General features: G+C 41.9%; 1 protein-coding gene across 19 annotated transcripts in view; it reads left to right on the top strand.

The window, feature by feature from the left end:
* The window catches only part of norpA (no receptor potential A), a 197,520-nt gene that overhangs the window by 122,397 nt on the left and 54,481 nt on the right, over positions 1–20,642 (top strand). For all 19 annotated transcript variants that reach the window (XM_086979121.1, XM_086979101.1, XM_086979105.1 and 16 more), the window contains one exon: positions 19,941–20,123. In XM_086979121.1, the coding sequence (XP_086835247.1) occupies positions 19,941–20,123 (183 nt within the window). The remainder of the gene's footprint in view (positions 1–19,940; positions 20,124–20,642) is intronic.

Genomic DNA, 20,642 nt, shown 5'->3' on the forward strand with positions numbered 1-20,642 from the left:
ATTACATAAGCTGTGCTTACATTTTCCTACAATGAAATATATGCATCAAAACGTATCCAGCTTTGTTCTAAGTGTTATTATCATTCGTTCGTACGCGTATCACAGTGTCATATATAATATGAATATTTATCTTTTTTCTTGACGTTTCTGTTTGAAAAGCTCTCAGTTCAACGATGGAGGACCTCGTGTACGATAAACAAGCCTGTTTGCCTTCTATCAGGCACCACCGTTGCTCGTCATCTTTTCAGTTCGATTTTTCGCCAAGTGCCAATTGTCTGTTTTTTTTTAGTCTTCACATGGTCTTGTTTATCCGCCGAACGTCCCGTCCTACTGAAGCTTGCCCGCGTACGTAGTCTCTGTTCACGCACTACGTCGAAATCTTCTTTCTCGACAACCCTTCTTACCTCGGCCTCTGTTTCACAATAATAATAATAATAATAATAATAATAAACAACTTCCCGTTGTTCTACGAGGGCCTTATTGTTACTGCCGCTGCCGCTGCCATCGCTACTCGACTTTATCGCCGTGTTCGTCATCGCGGCCTGTTCGCGGCCTTTTCGAGTTACTTCTGCTATATTATTTGCAGCATTTTCTATGCACTGTAAATATTACTATAACGTTTGTAACCAAACTGATGTGGTGCGCTAGCTGAGAAGTGGTTCTTTTGACGGTTAAGCATCATTCTCTATTTCGGATTGTTTTGCCGTCGCTGCAATGAATGTTGTGCATTGTCTGGCTGGTGTACACTTGTTTAGACGTGGGCCTGGCTGGATCTGACCGAAGTGCACATTTGATAACGTTATTATTAACGCAAATCCATCCAGGCAACAAATTTCCTAGCTAGAGCTTAAGTTAGCAGGCCAGCCTATCCACAGTGAAGACGCTTTACGTAAATACGCCGGTGTGACAAAAGTACGGTAGGCTGTGGGCAAGCGGACTCTACGATATAAAGTACACTCACAAATAATAAGAACAGCAATAACAACAGCGGCAGCAACAATAGCCGCGATACAAAACCAACAATATTGATTGGCCGGGCCCGGAGCTGTTGGCTTCCTTGTCGGCTTTTGCCTTCTTTTTTCAGACCTTGTCACCGGTTCCCTCGTCTTATTCGGACTACTTGTAGTCGACCTTCAAAAGGGCGTCACGTCTCTCATATCGAACGGTCAACACCGATAATAATGATAATAGCAACCCCAACAACAATAGCCATGATGAAAACAACAACAGCGGCAAAAAACAAGCACGCCAATAACAACGAACACTGGCCTTGCAGGCAACGGATCGAGCGCCTAGTGTTCAAACATAAGCTCAGAACTTTGGCTAGATCCCTTTTTCACCCGTCTGGGTTGACGGCGGTGAGGCCCAGACTTCTGTAGCGTGCATAGGGGGTCCTGGTGGTTTGTAGCCTTGGGAGGCCAGATAAGTTACTCAATAATAAGAGACGGACGGAGAGATAAGGAAAAATTACCACCTTCACAGTGCCGTCGATAGCGTTGGTGTGTACGCTCTCGTTGGCGTCTACCAACCATGCATTGATTCGCATGATCCTGTGACTTACTTCCTCCTCCGGCCTCGATAGCTGCGTTCGTTTTTATCTGTTATTCTGATCACAGTGCTGGGGACACGAATTATGTTTGGTAGTGTCCAAAGAAAGGCGAGAAGACCCGTGCTGTAAGAGCTAATACGATGACGCCGTCTGCTGTTTATGTTTGCGGCTGCGTGGCAGGCCGTGACGCCTCTGCGGAGAGAAACGGTGGAGGACGTTGAATTAGCAAAGGCGCATTGGTAAAAAGATACATGCGAGAAAATGCGACGAATTTTAGCACCTATACAGGATCACTGAATATGCTTTGCTTTGTCTTTCCTGTTACCTAGTTGAAGAAAGATGGTTGTCATTTTAGGTTGTATTCTTAAGCGACTTAAACCGGAATACTCGCATAAAAGAAATGAAACTAATTCTACAAGAAGTATATTCGAAGGATAGCTTGAGAGCAATTATCATAAAATCTGGTGATAATGTCTCCCAAAATTACATTTATCGTAACTACTTCACACACGTAGATTAGGCTCGAAGGTAGACCACCTAAAGTGAAGTCAGACTGTTGAACAGCATCCCTCGTTGCTTCGCGTGCACTTGCGTCATTCAGCTCTTAAGACAACACTATACTGACGTTTGCTTCAAAGTTACGACACAAGTCAACAGACTGGGGGCTCGTAGGAAGCATGTTTAATTATATAGAGCATTTGGCTCGAATCGTAGATAGGGGATTAGTTCAACCGTAGTTGTTATCAACAACATGGATACATTTGTAGATTGTCAGAAGATTCGGATTGCGATCTAGAATAAACTATAGAATGTAATACATAATTCTAGCAAACTTGTATCCGGTAGATACCACTTGTTAATAGCCGTAATATCGTTCTCACTTAGAGCAAAAAAAGGAACTTCTCTAATTTCACGTCTGCTGCTACCAGTACACATTGCTTGAAATGGCTGCCTCCCACCACGGAACAAAATCACCTGTCCCTAAATTTGATAGACAAATACGTTGGCATCACGGCAACCCTATGTATAGAACTGACTGTGTGCTCTGGTGGACGGCTATACTTTAAAAAGTCTGTCATTGCGTTTGACGCTAAAAATCAGCGTGATGCAAATTCATCCCGACAACATGTCCTGCAAATCACGAAATGCCGCATTATAGCAGATAACCTATCATATCCCTGTTCCTATCCCACCTTATTCGGGATAAGATACTGACGATACCGATGTCGTTTTACGGTATCCCCGAGCAGGTTTTGAAATTTTCCAAGCGTACTAAGCTATGAGGTAGGCGGTAAGTGACATCTTGATATACAGTATTCGATTGTGTCATCTTTCGGGGTCCTTCACAGTTTCTCGTTGAAGCTGAAAGATTCGGGAAAGGCTTTATGGCTAAAGCATGTATAAACGTTGCGGATTTACACTTGGAAAGGTCATACACTGACTTTCTGATACGAGTAGTTGAGACAACGTAAATTACGATCGTTCGTTAACTTGCTTCCGGACAAGCAAGGCACGTTATTTCGTCACATAGGGAACCGAACAACTACTCCACCTCAAAGTCTACCGTGGCGTCTACCAGAAACACAATGTGTTGTGCCGCGTTGCGTGTATTCACGATTACGCCATGTTGGCCCAGCGAGGGAATATTGCGTCACAAAACGCATAATAATCATAAGAAAAGCCTATATTTGCATAATCCCAATATACTAATAGTACGATAGAGCAAATGTAATGAATAGAAAAATATCCAGTTGAAACAGTGAACGGTTGCAGTATTCAAGAGCATTGTAACACGTATCGCTTATGATACGATCGCTCGCGCGGGGTGTGTCAACAAACTTGAAGTTCATTAGCGGACAACAAGATGTTGCGGTAATAGTATATCGTAATTTTGCTAAATGCGGCTCTTGCGTATCCGCAGTGACCGCGCGATTTCTCCAAATGTGGCCCACTGCTTTTTCAATGATCCTTATGCTAAAGTACTTCGCAGATAGAAGTTCTCCCATGCCAGTTACCACCGTATCGTGCTCTTTTGTTCTCTATGATTTATTCCCACACACGCCTACGGCCATCAGCGGGTCGACGTCGGGGGTGGGGTGTGGGGTGACGCAATCTCTCACTTTGTGTGTTAGAATGATGGCTATTCAACAAGTGTCAACGGAAGTATTTTTTTTTAGCAATGCTCAAGGCGTGTGTGACTGACTGTGAAACGGTGCCGAAGTAATGTGACCACTATGTCATGATGGCTTTAGCAAAGAGTTTCATACTGCCGATGTGCGGTTACATTTGGATCGAAACATATGATAGCGTCGTTACGTTCGTTCCGTCCGTTTAAGCGTGGATTTTTTCAAAAAGGTTATTGTTTTTCTTCGTTACTACAGGCAGTGTTGGGAAATATCGGCACAAACATGTCATTGTACACTATTACTAGCGCTGACGTTGACAGATGCAAGTAAAAAACAGAAATTAAACATGTGACTGTTTTGAAGATCAATGCAACAGTTGGGAGAGACGTGCTGTTAAAATATCTTACCAGTATGTTTTAGGCTAATCGTATGCGTTACTTTGCTGGGCAGCAAATGCAACGATGCAGCAAACGATTAATTTATTGTAGCAGACGAAACAACAATGTTTGCCACGGGTTTGATGTTGGCGATGACGGTCCTAGAAATAGGAAAATATCCCATAGAAAATAGCAAACTATTCCATTTGGTCCGTTCACATTTACTAGCCGCCTGTTTATCCACTTTTGTCGTCGAACCACGAGAAATTCAAATAGGTCACTTGAACCGTTTTATGGATTTTGTATGATGACAATGGTGACGAGCAAAATAGCCCTGTCCTACTGTCGGTTGTCGTGTAGCATACCGTACTATACGTCAACTATATATAAAGGCGATGTCGGTTATCATTTGTCAAAGACTTTGTCCGCCAATATATGTCGTTCTTCAATGATTTTAAGTCAACCTTCGTAGTATATGTAGACATTTTTATCTACTTTGAAATTGTAAACGAATCATTTAAAGTGGGTGACTTTTTCGTACTGTTGCAGATATTCAAAATTACTAGTTCGTACATCAATGAAAATAACAAGCTATGGATTCATAAATCTCAACGAACTTCAATCAATCAGTGTCATTGGCTTCATCTTTATAGTATCCATTTAAGAAAGAGTCCATTGAAGTCTGGAAAACGAGCAGGCCGTTTTCTTAGGGAAAAAAATTTGCTATCTTTACTGAAGTCCTCCCGCGTGCGTTATAAAACAGCTCCTTACAATAACTTTCAGGTTACTGGCACCACTCACTGAGCTACTATAGAAGAACACTTGTACATTAAATATGTACACCCTCGTATGTATTGTTTGTATGTAATGCCAGAAACCATACAATTTCCAGGTGCTCAACTGCTTCTTGTCCTAGCTATTGAAATTAATGTATACTTTATGGCGGAATTATTGTCCCATATCGCCCTTAGGATGGTGGTACCAAGTCACTGCCCTTGGGATCGCTAGTGCTCGGGAACAGGTGGCTGGTGCTTTAAGCAGGCAAAGAAGTTTTTGGTACTACTAAATGAGGGTTATGAGTACTACTGAATGTAAAACGGTACGATGAAAACGTTTCATTGTCATGACAATTATGTATACACAATATACCCCTAGATATGCGCATTTTCTCTGTAACTGTAGCAACGGTGTACCGATGTCAGATTATATATTATTGGTACCTTGCATAACATTCTACCGCGCTCCGGGTTAATTCTTAATTTCTATGTGCCCAAAGCGAATCTCTTTCTCTTTTTCTAATCGACGAGACCACATTCGTTGACACCTAAGCGTATGCATTTAGTCTTCTCTATGATTGATCGCTTTTGTAAAACTAACAGAAGGTACTCTTTACGGGAGATATGTCTGAATACGCACCTCTGCCCTTTAGGCTTTGAACTTCCGTTTTCACACCGAGCCACGACCTTTTTGACCTGTGTAGATGTGGCAGAGCTAGAATAAAAACGCTTCGTCGTGTGCTGTGTGGTTTTTCGAAGGCCTGGGATTCCGCAATCCACAGCATTGGTGTGTGTTGCCTGGAGCCCATTAACGAGTACGTACTCCGGAACGTACCTCCGCCAAATCTAACCGTAACCTTATTTAGAGAAAGATACCACTTCTTACGCTTCCCTGACATCAGCCACCTATGCTTATGTAGAAAATACCAATAGGAGCTTCACATTCTGTTTAGGATCTCACTCTGCCGATGATTGGGCCTCAGCTACACACTGGTACTTTTCATAGTCGTCTGCAGATTTCGCAATCACCGTGAAAAGCGCCGTGCAAGCGGGCGGTGACGCTACAATATGGTGGACGAAATCAGTGCGCTAGCAAGACTCCTGCACGTCTTCTAGGGACGCCTTTAACCCAAATAGCAATCCAATAAGCTCATTAGAAATTGTTCCTGGGTAAACGCGTACAGGCTTTCATCACCTCCTTGGATCCGCGTCATGATATCCTCTTGCGTGAGGTGTCGCCTCTGCTGTAAAGGCCGCTCGATTATTAGCGCTCGAGTTTTGAACTTATCGCACATCGTCTTGCCGCCAACGACGGATTCGAATTGCTGCTGAGTTAGACTTGGCGAAAGCCCGTGAGTAATCCCGACAGATGCATATGGGATTAGCCGTAGATACCACTGTTGCCTCCAGTGCCCTGATCCATTGCCCAGACTACGAATAGTCTAGAAATAATAGCTTTGGTGGCAACGTGACCCCCTTTGCACTCTATGCGAAATGTTGCACCACAGAATGATGTCTTGCAGCTTAGCCGATCACTTCGTTCATCCTTCGTTCATTAAGCAGTCTCTTCGAAACTTGGCTCTATTTCTGTTTCGCTAGCGTCAATTGTATGACGACGACAACGTACCTGCAGTTGCATAAACACTATTTGTTCTACACCTCATCTTTATATATCAGCAGCGATATAAATATCTAGAATTGAACATTTTATTGGTAATAACTTATATGTTCTATATATACGCGGTACACGATTGACATCTTAGGACTGGCATGCGTCTTCAGTGTAAATAGCCTGAACCTAGATCATTACGACAATCACAAGCCTTGTCATCTACCTGGCTGCATGCATCGGGATATTATATTTACTGTTTCTCAGTACCTGCAACTGTTTAGTCTCGAACAGGACAAAATTTGCTTGGCTTCCTTTTATAGAGAGAGCGGGAGAGAAGGGACGCACTATACCAGTATTGGATTTGTAACCTTTAGACATAATGAGTCCCTGGCGTACATATTGGCCCGGTTAGCTCAGATCTTCTGTCTAACGAAATGCTGCCCGCTTATTCAATGTCCGATACGAGCCAACAAATACGTTGTCTGTGATTAAATTTTCGAATTTTACGTTTGGCACTTAGACGGCTGTTTTCCAACACGAAACGTATCAAGCCCGGATTCTAACCTATATCACCATATGTCCTTGAAGTTTAGCAAAAAAACACGTTACCCAGTACATCATCACAACGATGTACTGTGAGTACCTGGAAAGTACTAGGGTACTATTAAGTGCAACGGTAGCCCCTAGCCTGTAATCGAACTCAAGTATCAACTATTCATGCAGTGTTGATTATACGATGCTGATTGTCTCTATGCTGTTTTCATGGCTGCGATACAGCCAGAGTACGCAATAATTACACGTAATGATACAAACGCGTTTAAGAAAAACAAAAAAATGAAAATACGACTAGATGCCAAACTGAGAGAAAATTTTAGAAATATTGATTATCACTATTAATATTATCGTGATTATTGGTATCTAATCAAAGTTTGTAAACCAAGTATATTAAGCAAATCGTGTAACTCCGCTTTTACCCAAGCCGAGTAGAGACCACTTTGTCAGTATAGGTGTCAGAGTTGTTTGGCGACCATTATGGAAGACCTGCAGAATAAACATGATCGAGAGTTTTGCAAGGGTCGCGTCGCCACACGGCGCGCCGCCAAATGTACAAACTAACTACCACGCATGTCGTTTTTACGCGATTATTTTTATTATATTTTATTTTCTACTAATTTTTAGTTATAACTTCGTAGCTAAGCAGCAGCGTCATAAGTGTCTCTGCATCACTGTACGTATCTCCAAAGTAATGGATCAGATCCAATGATCACCTCGTGGTATTATTATTATTACTATCGTTTTTCCACCTTTGTTGCTAGGCGCCATTTTTTCGGTAGATTACCTTAAATATACATTGTTCTCCATTACAATTGATTTCCATGGGAAATATGGATTAGTAATCTATAAGCTAAAATGCACTGTGTTCGTTGCGTTTTCCAGACTACTAGTAATCTAGTGATAGTATTAAGGATACTAACTATAACAAGGCTAACGTAAAAAGGCACAATAGCATCACATTCAGCCATCCGCTCGGCAGTATTGATACGTTAACGAAAGCGGGGGTCCAGAAACAATGAATAAACTACTATTACGTACCTATAAGCTTATACAAAAGTTTGCATGAGCGAGCAGTAGTCGGCAGGCAGACCCATAACCTTACCCACTTATCTGGTTAAGTCACCGGTTCGAACTACTTCGCTACAACCTAAAGTACCTCGGGTGCCCGCTTAACTGCAGCGGAGAAGCTTTCCCGAGTTGCGCGGTACTCCAACGTAGCGCGCATTTTGCGAAGAGGTGTGCAGCTAACAGCATCAGAAGTGATGGTGATATCGTACGCAGCTATAGCAGGGGAAACAGAAATGTTTACAGGAATTGCTCGTGGATGGCCTTTCCGCTTCCAAATTGAACTATTTTCTCCTTCTCGTTGCATGGCCGCTGGAGGCACAGTCAACCAGTTCCAGCACTTGCCGTCAATTGCTATTTTACCAGGGGAGTCGGCCGTTGCCTTCATCACGTATTGCCTTTTGCAGTACGTGTCGTCTTGCATACAGCGAGGCATTTATCGGAACTTGAACGACGTGTGTGTCAATTAGTGGCGTTGTCGTACTGCAAACGGCCACTACTCCACTGCTTCTATTGCTACGGGTGACGCCAAACAGAGGCAAACAAAAGGAAACGAGGTTAATCCGAAGCTGAAAATAACCGTGACAGGACGTCCCTTAATTGCGATGCTGGTGTCAATCTCCATGGAAAATGGAACCGGAAACGTTTCACTTTGCTTGTTTCTTGCAATGCTTTCGTCTGAGAAGACGCTTGCGACACGGGTCTTTGGTGTCTCTCAAGGCACCTGTGTCCTATATGAGGTGAGCATAGGCCAGTCTGTGTAGCTTTTCAAGAGGTACCTTAACTTTTAATCGTGGGCCACACCGAACTCGCAGGAGCGAGCAGACCCGCGAAAAATGATCAAGTTTCGAGGGAGCGGGCGAAGGAATCGTGCCCGCTAACTTCGAACTGAATCTGTGTATCCTGTCTGCGTTGCGGCACGTATTTCAATACAACAACGACGGGAAAGCAAAGTGGCCCTAACGCTTACTGAATATATAGAGTTAACTGGTCTTACTGCATCGGTCCGAAATGCACAGTCGCAAGTCTGTTTCGTCCCAATCCAGCCCAATCTTGCCCAATCCAGCATACGTTAGCTGTATAGTTGGCTGACTTAAAAGACGTGCGCGTTTACCCCGCATAAATACACCGGAGTGAGAGCTCTGTTTATTGAACTTATTCTACACGTATCGCGTTGTTTCTCTGAGGTGCTTCTCAACTTGATGGCAGGTTTCGGTGGCATTCTAATACTCGCCTAGCCTATGCAAGCCTATGTGGCATGGCCTGCAGGCCACCAATGGAGCCAAAGCTGCTACATTTTAGATGGCGTTTGTCTATCGGAAGACTGTCAGAAGACTATCTGTCTTTTAGCTAGATTCCGAGTTATCTGTGATTTCAGCTTTGTGTGAAGACAAACAAACTGATCTTCCCTATACATCTCACTTGAGCTATCCTGAGCCGGCCGATGATGCTACGCCCAAAAAAGGCCCGGCTGGTCAAAAAAATAGGCCTGTATTAACATAATATGATCAAATAAATTTAGAGATACATATAGGCCTTAAGTGCAGAAGGGTTAGTATACTTATGCATTGTTACCGTTATAGAGTTGAACAAGGTTTAAATTCGTTATTATAACACAATTAGGTCCGATGCACGTGACAGGTTCAACCTGGTAAACAAATCGTAGGAAAAAACGAGGCACGTCAGGACAGCTGACATTGGAGGCGTGCTCCGCAGCCATAATCCCATTGTTGTGTAAAAAGTGTTAGGAACAAGATGACAATGGCAGCGCGTTCCATCCCAAAAATTATTATCACCTTTGCTAGAAAACGACTATAAGAAATAAGTCCACTTATTTCTTGAGGAATTATATTAGGATAATTCCTATTATATATTAGGGTATTCGTCTAATATACTAGAGATAACTAGCCGTCAGTGGTAAGAAGGAACGAAGAATTACCGTCTTCGCTAACAACCAAACAAGCCTCATATTGCACCAATGTATATGTGCGTTCTGAAAGTAACACAATCTCAAGAGGGCTGTGCGACCTTGTGGTTTCAGTAGCCGTGATTGGGAAGGCAGCTACCTTGTGGGCCTCGCAAATGATTAAATTAGAAATAATAAATCATACAAATGGCTCCATGTTTCGAAAAGACTTATCAATTATTTTTAAGTTTCCGTGCAGTGTAATGCAACTTACAAACACACGAGCCGGCGACTAGCTTACCATTTACTTATAACGAGTACTCGACGTTCGCTGTAGAAACTCTAGGCCCTTGCCAGTATCTATAAAACAAATCCAAGTTTACTGAAACTAATGGTGTTGTACCTTCGCAATTTTGCAAAAAGGTGTATGTGCTTCGTGTTCAATCTCGATGACTCTGCTTCGGATTATATTCAGCGTAAACTAGGTAAAAAAAAAAACTGCCTTAGTCGATATTGTACAACGATTAGTTTCGTTTTAAACAAGCAATGGGTTACGTATACGTGCTTCTGCAGAGTCATAGCATCCCACTGCGTCTGTCTTCTGCCTATTCACTGCTTCAATTTTAAGAAATGGTTTCTCCTCATACCGCAAGCTCTTCTATTAACCTGATACCCACTATTCTGCTCCCATCACAGGGATGATTGGTCTATGGCCAGCGTATGCAAACAAGAGGCGATAGTGCATAGTTACTGCCCGTCCTTGTCGCAAATTAATAAACCCTGGGTTTCTTAGAGTTTAATATTTGTGGATGATGCCTTGACTGTCCAGTAAGCGCCGAGATAATATTTGCAGGCTAAAGCGTTTGTGTATGTGTGTATGCCTGCTAGCACCTTCTTTTCCTCTAGCACACGATTAAGGTCGGCAAAGGTTATGTACGCTTTTGTATGCAAAAGGATTAGTGACGTTCTTAGTAACTAAAGCTGTCAGTCCATAAACCGTGTTCATTGCTACGGCCTAGAAATAACCGAACACTTTCATTTTATAATGAGGACGTAGAAAGACAACAATGTATGTAAAACAAAAAACGTCGCTCATATACGTCATATACGCTACGGTAGACAAGGTAGACATGACCTACCTTAGGCCTACTGTTGGCGGGGCGTCTGTTCCCGATAGCTCTTCCGTAGCTTAGAGGGATCTTCCAGTGAATGAACCTAACTATAAAATGTGAATTTGAGAATTTTTTATATAAAAATAGAATAATTGCGTTGAGGTATTGCTGTTAACTAGCTAACTACCACCGACGCTGTTGGCTATAATAACTATCGCACGTGCCGCCAACTAAGTAGCAATATATCGTCTACTAAAAAAATAGTAAAATGTATAATACTTAAGCCACTGCCAGATGATACCGTTAGCGTACATCAGCATCGCTTAGGCCTCTTTTCCCTACAGCTTTTTAGAACTTTGAGTAGCAAGTAACTAGATTACATTAAGTGCAGCTCTTATATAAATATTCCACGACGGTCTGAGAATGCCAACTAGAGGAAGCCCTATCTCCTAAAGATCATTAGGGCAAATTTTATCGCTACCGATCAAGGTATCAAAATTGACAATTCCGTTAACAACGGAATAGTAACGTATAATAAATGGCTTTTCATTGGCTATAACCAATGTTTTCGGCGACACAGTCATTCTCCTGTAGGTCAGAGGCTCCCTTTCCCGGCTTTAGGCCATACGAAGGCTCGTCACCCCCCTCAATAACGGGGCCCTCTGTTTTCCTCCATAAAGATGAAAGGCAAGGAAGGCTGCATGAAGGCTAGGGGAAGTAAAGGGTAGCTTTTGCTTAACTGTTGTAGCGAGTCGGCAAAAAACCTGGCAAGAGGTCCGTCCTGAGCCTGAGTTTTTGAAGAAAATCAGCAAAGGCTCAAACCAGCCACCAATCGTTGACCTTTATCGGCCGAAAGAGCAATGTAATTAGTGTACGCACTGCACCCTATGGATGGCAATGGTTTGCTTAATAGCAATGAAACAAGGATTAAGAATTGGAGAAAGTAGAGAAAAAGTGATCGATAGCAAGCAAACGGCGTAACGAGATCCAATGGACGCTTGGCCAATCTCGAACTACCCGAATACACCCCTTATTTCACCATACTTGCCTTATTTCGTCCAGTTTTGTTTTCGCTGTTATATGCACGTCCATAAGCCCTTGCGCGCACACACCAGCAAAATTTCCTGCTAGCTTAATTTAGCCAGCAGACTAGCTGACCCTAACCGGGAGTCTCAATTCGCTTTTACGAATCTCCGGAGATTGGTACCCGCTGTCGCCTTCTAGACAGGTCGATGGAGAGAATGACGTCTAACTATGGGAGCACTCAACGTCAGGCAGACACGTTCAGGATCAGAGGCGGGAGGGTCCGTTGAAGGAATGCTAAATTATTTGACTGATTACAACAGATTGCCAACTATAACGCTCTGCTAAAGTTTAGTCGCCTGGTGATTTCTGTGTATGTACACGTGTATTAAAGCTAAAGAATGGGTTGTCAGGGATTGAACAAATTTTAGGGGAGAATGCAAGAAGTACAAAAAAAAGAGACCATTTGCTGCTTGAGGCCCGACGCTACGTTCTTCAGGATGTTCGCGTGATGTCATGTTGGCATGTATGTAACAAAAAGTAACAAAATGTAACAAAAAGTTTCGAACCGGAGTTCGAGAAAGAACAACATGGAATACTGACAGCAATGGATATAATGAAGCTATTGTGCGGCGAATATATATATATATATATGGAGGGTAGTCTTGTTTATGGCAAGTCAGGCGGGGTATTGGCGCGTTACTAATAAGAGTTTAAGTTTAGTGGACAATACATGCTTAGTAATTTTGCACTTCGTTAAAAATAAAATGATCTTTAGGGCTGTTTTCAAACGATAATTCTTTGAACGCACTTGGCTAACAAGGGGCAACTGTATCCCGATTCATGCATCTCATTCTATGACCGTGAATCAACAATGCTTTATTGTTAGGAACCTTCGTTTACTAGCGATCTAGAACGTTTCGCCTTGTCATCGAAAATATTCAAGATGAAATTCTCTTCAGATTTATCACTCACCTGCTATATATCGCAGTAATAACATTTGCTTACCGAAAAAACGGCGACTGGAGCTGCCCGGTTTACGTTTGTCTAAAGAAAACCCATTATAGCTTTCAAATTTGGAATAGTGGCCCCACAAGTAGTTTATATATGTTCGTTCAACGGGGTTATTATTATAGTTTTTTTTTACTATTTTTGTTTCTGTCCCTCAAATGAGGTCGATCTTTTTCGTTGTATGTAAGGCTACGGTGGCTCAGCAGGTGCTCCATTTACATTTGAGGGCTGAGTGAGTAAGAAAGCCAATCAGCTTTAAGCTGTATCTTCTGCTCCAGCACTACGGCAGACTCCGATTGAATGCAGATGTGAAGTGCTAAAGAAATTACCGGCCCATTGGTGGGCTTCACAAGACGGCTCTCCTAAGTTCCCCGAGGACGGAACTGAGTAGCCCAAATCGCTCCAGCTCTATAAAAGCTATGGAGCCCATTAACATCCGTCTTCGACCTCTGCACTTGCTTTGATCGCTCTTCAATTCCCATCGAAACTCAGCTATCTCTGATGCTGGTCTGAAAAGCTCTCAAGATGCCTTCTATCACACGAGGTCAGCCTCAGTTGTCTCGGAGCGTAGAAGCTCCATTTTTTCTACTCCATTCCTCGCTAGTCTCGCAGTTATTCGTGTACATCCTCCATCTCTTCTTCTTCGATGGTTACAGTAAACTCCGTTTCCTCGCAGTCCATCTTCAAGGGTAATGGATATGTTCCGTCTGTAGTCGAATGAAATGCTAAGCACACGCCGAAGGCGAGTAAAGAAGAGAAAACGGAGCTCGTATTAGAAACCTCTCGGGCAGCGAACGAGTCGCCAAGGGAGCGCGATAGAGCAACGACATCGAAAAGCGCACCCCATTTTCGTACAACCTCCACACGTTGGTGGCGCCGCTGCCATTCAACTCAGTTCGTGACACCGTAGCCGCAGACGTAAGCCAACCAAGCACGACTCTGCCGGAGCAGACAAGAAAGACGTTACTCTGCGCACGATTGTCTGTTTCTCCTCTCTTGTAAGCTTCTTCCTGAACGTTTCTTTTAGCAACGAACAAGCTAGTTGCAGGCGACGGAAAATAGCGCTAAAAGCAAAGTTCCACACAGCAACGATATTCTTTTATCGAGGATTTAGCCCTTTTTTGAATTGTAAGGTCGTGAAGTATACAATGTATTCGTTATGGAACCCAATACACTATGTACCCATAAGAAAAAACGAGGGACAAGGTCACTGCAGCAGCAGCATGCTTCGTAGCGCCTGTTCGTTGTATATGGACTGATAGTCCGCGCTATTACAGGTGTACTTTTATACAAACATGCGCTTTCTATTCGAAACCCCAAGGTCGCTCAAAGTCGCCGTATTCGCTTTGGTTGTACGTTCTATGAACTCATGCACTACGACAGATTCGGCCGCGGAAACAAGGAAAGGAAGGTAACTGGTAATAGCCAAGTTCTGCGATCTAGGCGTCTAATGTACACTGTATAATAAAAACTGGCTATGGACATTTTAGCAGAGTTACAAATGCAGTGTGGTAGACGATTCTGGTGAGAAAAAGATATGGAATGGCTTCGCTATCGGCGGTATTGTTCGTTCCGGGATCGATGCACTGATTTTACATGTTACATCTTCTCGCAGGGTTAGTATCTATTGTAGAAAGCGGATACGTCTTTGGAACGTTTCACAGTCTTCTTCCATATTTTTGGGTGTAAATAAAAGATTTTTCCCTCAGGCGGGTAGACAACACCCCAAATTGGCCGAGGATAGGGAGATGCATGCGTCTGCAAATGAGCAGCTTTTCTACCTGTATGCAGGAACTCCTTGACAGGTTTATTTAGCACAAATAACTTGGAAATGCTCAAAAATACTTTTGACATTTAGATAGAAAAGGGACATTTGTATGCAGCAGGCGTATCAAAAATACCTTATGTAACATCGGGTTTTCAAAAAGAAATATTGATCATTTTTATTCTCTATAGAGCAAAGATTTATTTCATTCCAAAATAATATTTATTCAAAATATGCACCATTTTCATCGATGATCTTCTGCCATTTTTTGGATAGCGTTATAATCTCATCATTGTGTAAGACCTTTGTGGCTTCTGGGTGGAAAACTGTGACAAGTGATTATCGAATTGCTCTATTATAAAGTTATAAGTATGCAAGTTCTACACAGAGCGAAACAGATGATTCGAAAACGATGCTTTGTGTTTACTAGTTTCGGATTTTTTTTAATAACTTGTTGTAGTTGTTGACAGCAGAGATTCAAATCAATCGCTTTGTCGCGCGACAACAACCCGAAACGCGCGACTCTATTTCAGTATACGTAATATCATCTTGCTAGGCTTTATCCCAGGTTTTATAGCTCCATTGTCATATCTGTTCTCGCTTGTACATTACTGCCATATATGATTCCCTTTTTAATCACTTGTAACTAACTAACTAACCGCTGCAGGAATAGCTCGATTTCGTAGGGTTTTTACAGAGCTTCGCAGACAGAGATATATAATCGCGTAAATTGTTTTTTTTTTTTACCTCGAATCGTGTGGCACCCGGACATCAAGCCTCCCTGTGGCCACCTTTCGTTAAACTGCTCAGATCTGTTTTATACTGAACACTTAGTTTCGTTAGCGAAATCGTGATTACCCAGTTGTCGCTTTCGCAGTAATTATATATCAGTATGTGTCTTCTTTGACGAAATACCACCTATGGGTCTTTTTTTTATCAATTACACATCTGTATAATAAACAGTATACATTTTAATGGGGCTGGGCTAGATAAGTTTGCTTTTAATCTTTGCAGTTGTCTACGTTATCTTCAAGGTCATCTCTCATAAGCCTTAACAAGAGTATTCTAACAAGTTTAAAACGTCTATTGCTGGCGGATCTCACTTTTTAAATGATACCAACACTAACCTGTTAGGACTCATATTCATTTCAGGCCATATGGCTAGAGAGATGGTCAATACAACTTTTGATGCAATACAACAAATATCATTAATTCATAGAGAGGTGCACAAATGCAAAAAGTGCCAACAAACCTTTATGTTTTTTTACTGTTATTATTATTATCTTTATTGGTACCATTTTTCATAGCAAATCTATCTATTGTCCTTCATCTATATCACTTTCACCGATTCATAATAGTAGACTTCTTAATCGTGCTTCTTTTGCCATTTGCTCTTATTTTTCCTATTTACCGTCTTCTAACAGGTGCATGCGTAAACAGTAGAGAGGAATCAATCAGCTGCCCCTATCAGTCAGCTTGTTTAGGTGTGCCGGGTCGATAACTCGACCCCTCAGTCGGCTTGGGATCATACGCCGATTCTTTTTAACCCATACAATCCTCTACCGAATTATCAATCCTAACCCAAAAGAACAACGAGTCGGCAGCGGCGGTGGCGCTAACACTTGGCTACGGCCTTAGACCGAAAGGCCGCCAGTCGAAGGTTCTTTATTAACTTTCGTCATAGACATGCTTCATTATGCTTTACTTTAGAGCGGAGGCAAAACAATTACTATCGGAAACTTCCCTGTCCCCGTAGTTCTCCAGTAACCCAATAACACCTTGCGCACACATTCGTTGCGGCGGCCTAAGAAAGTTCTTGACAAAAAAGCGACTCAGTTTAGATGAGCCTAATTGAAAATGGCCTTTGAACGAAGGGAAGGCGTCACGATGTTATGCGCATACTGAACTCTAGTAGCTGGTCACTTGTCGGTACGCGGGTGGCAGCTGGTATCAAATTAATTGCGTGGACACATACAAGCATAAGTGTTTCAAAGCGATCTGCCAGCATACACAATGGTATAATATAAAAAGGCCGGCTTCAATGGCATGTTAGAGAACATGTTAGTTCAAGAACGAACAGCCCTAGGAAGCATAAACGCAGCGTTAGGACTATCGTCTGTATCGATTAGCCCCAATAGATGACGGCGTTTTATTGTAACTTCATGCAACAAAGGTAAAGCGTTAAAGGCTTCATTCACGATCCTAACAATAACAACTAAAGGTTTACAAACTGACCCTGCTTAGCGACGGTGGTTTTAAGGTTGCTTTTGGACTTTGTTTTATGGTTTACGCAGAGGCGTCGGCTTTGGTTAGATAACACGAACATCGCTGTAAACTGTAAAACGTTAATATCTGATGAATAAAATCTGAGAAACCCCTTTACGTACACCAAACGTGTACTTAGCGCCAGTCAGATGACGCTGAGATTCCTAAACGTGCATATTTTATGACGGCTGCCTCTTAAGCATTGTTGACGACCTTTGTACCTACGATAAAGACGGCGCAAATAAGGGCTGCAGCCCCACGAAACGAGCCTACAATAAGAACATAGATGCGCAGAATTTTTCGACTTATTCTTTGCTTTAAACATTCTTCGCGTGGCCGATTGAATGATTTCCTATATTGAAGTGAACACAAAAGACCCGATAAAACTATATTAATTATACTGTTCGCCCGTCTCGACCTCGTTTTGCACACGACGAGCGCTTTCCTATGATTGTTGACAAAATCACACCCCCCAATAAAAGAAGCCATCACACGAATTTATCTTAGATCGATCAAATCAGACACGCGTCCTATTCGCAGCGTCCGTCACCAGTCATATTTTCACAAACGCGGACACGTTAAATGAACATCCGTTAGACTCGTATACAAAGTCGCTCAGAAAACCAATCAATGGACCAATGTATTTCATTGCTTTCTATATTTGCACTCAGGCAACGCCTCAATTTTGATACGTGTATATATATATATACGTAATAAAATACTATCATTCAGGCTGAATACGGGGAGGAATTACTAATATATTAGGTTTAATCAATACCACATAGAAAAATGAAAAGGTATGGAACACTATAAGTTCATGATGCATGTTTCACGTTAGTTGAAATCGTTTACGTCCGCAAACCTCTTTTCTACAATGAATCCAACAATGTATGGGCTGTCGCGCAACACTACTAACCTACATTGAACTTAGCTGTCTTCGATTTATTTAATTAGATTAATTAGTAATTAGGAAGAAGTAAGGGGTTCTTTTTTTTTTGAAATTTCCTAATTGACCTGAATATTCCTGGTTAATTTAGTTTACAGCTACTGTTAATTTTAAGGTAATTGAGGTTTGTTTTTAGGCTGCATTTCAATTGACCTAATAATGGTTTGGCTGGTGCTTCTGATCTGAATTCAATCTTCCCATTTCAGTAAATAAAGTTTAACAGCTGGCTTATACCCTGTATCGTGTTTAGTTCAATAACTCACCTCGTGACTCATCAGGCCGGATGTTGATTATCTTCGATCTCTGTTAAAATGACCGCCTCCGAAGAACTCATCTCCGAATGGCGCTAAATTTCTCACCTGTATACATCTAAAAAATTGCGAGTATTGTGATAGAAATAATACATAGCGGCTCACATAGAACCCCACTTTTTAACACATTTCTCTTGGTTATGCTGAAAATGTCGGTGTGACTATGCTATAAATCGTTCATTGATCTCCGCTAGTCGTCATATTTAGATGGGTTGCCATCGTGTGAAGAGCTCTACTGATTGATTGGTAGGACAAAGCAGTCGACGATCAGAATGTTCCCTGATGGGCAGGACGAGAATTGAACTGGTAAGAGGTTGACGATTAATGAATGATTGAACACGTCAAAATACTAATGCAAATGAACATCTACAGATACATTTATGGAAACATCCAAAATGTTATTAAACAGTGAGTGTGTTATTTCTCTATACCAGGCGCTGTCTGTCTATTGTTTATCACCAGACAAATAGCAAATTGTATAGCCAAGAGCCTTATTCGTCGTTATTGAAATGGGAGAAACATGTCTTGAAGACTGTACTGCCTGCGTCGTCGTCCTCCATCGTATCCCCATAGATGCTGCACGCTTTTTGCGTCGACATAACAATCTCGAGGATTTTCGATTGGAATCCTAACAGGAAAAGTAGTTTATATCGACCAGCTATCTCCTGTAACCTTTAATTCGGTTTGCCAAGCCCCGTAGCCCAGCGGCGAACCCGTTACTCACGAATCCATCTGCCCTGTATTAACAATATAGATGCAGATATACTTTTACGATTTTCGTCGTTGTTGTTGTGGGTGCTGCCGTGCCACTGTCCCAGCTGACAGCTCCTGTAGCCGTTATGTTTTCAACAGCATCGATTTTTCCCGAACTTTACGTCGGTGTGTGAGTGTGTCTGTTAGCGTTGCTGATCGATAACAAAAGCGACAACACAGTGTAGTATAATACCGTACGGTTAGACCGGTAATTAGTGTTCAGTCAGTAGCGATATTGAGCTATAGTTCGGCGGGCTTTTCAAAATGTCTAGAATCTGCAACAGTGATTGAGCACTATAGATGGCCAACGATATCGCCAAATTGCAGGAAATTAGATGCCTTAAATTTAAGCCCGTATGATGTAGGCCCGTTGCGAAGGGTATCTGGCGCCGCTGTATTTAGAAAACTTAAGTAAGAACCCCTGCTCAGCTTTTTTAATAAATGTTCTTACTTTTCTTCTAGTTATATACATGGCTCCAATACAGTACTACGATTGTTAGTTTTATTAATCGTCGTATGATGTAAATGGTAAAAGTGGGTAGTAATATGGGCCCTTACTAATTATATAATAATAATAACGCAAATAATAATACTTTATAAACTGTATTATTTCATTGGATGACATAGTATTTAACTCAGTTACCTTGGCAACGTTTATTTCTAGTATACTTATGGGGGTGTTCAAGTGTCTCCTGAACATTAATCATAAAAAAGGAAAAAAAAAGGACTTATTTAAGTTTGTAATATATTATGATCTCTTTTCGTCGCTGCATATCCTTCGTTTGCAGGACCCCCGCCTATTACAGGAGCTGGGCACAAAGCATGCTGCACATAGTTTGGAGGATATTTCGTTAACAATCTGTTCGGGGACGGATATGGTCAATATCAACTATACGCACGTCGTCTGCCCTGATCCAGACATCGCGCTGGCCTGGCAAACAGGACTTCGAGTAGTCACGAATAACATAAAGGTAATGAATAATAGTAATCAGTATATGACTGCTATGATTATAAGACGTAAGGAGACAACAGTAAAAAAGGAGCGCCATGTAACCATGGAAACACTCGTTTCACAGGAACTAATGTAACCCCCAATGGGGACCCTAATGTAGCTGTAAGGAAAGAATACTTTTTTCTTTCTATTTACTACCACCGTGAACATTTAAATTTTTTACAGGCTGTTTTGATAAGCCTCAGAGTGAATTTTGGATGAAACTCAGTTTGTACCTTTATGTTGCACTGTAGAATATGGAAGAAAGGAAACAATAGGGATTTTTAGGTGTTTTTACATTGCTCAATTGTTTGACATCTGTTGGTTGGCTTGACCTGTGTGAACAAAACGGTACATCCGTTTTAAAGCACGCTACACGGCGATGAACGTCGAACATAGACATAAGGCTTTTTCAATCTTCAAAATAACAACGAAACAGTGTTTTTTTGCTTGAAAATTTGCGTAGATGCTTTAACTCATAAATAGGTAGGTAGATAGA

Source organism: Varroa destructor, unplaced genomic scaffold, assembly GCF_002443255.2.
Source record: "Varroa destructor unplaced genomic scaffold, Vdes_3.0 BEIS01000002.1, whole genome shotgun sequence".
NCBI lineage: Eukaryota > Metazoa > Arthropoda > Arachnida > Mesostigmata > Varroidae > Varroa > Varroa destructor.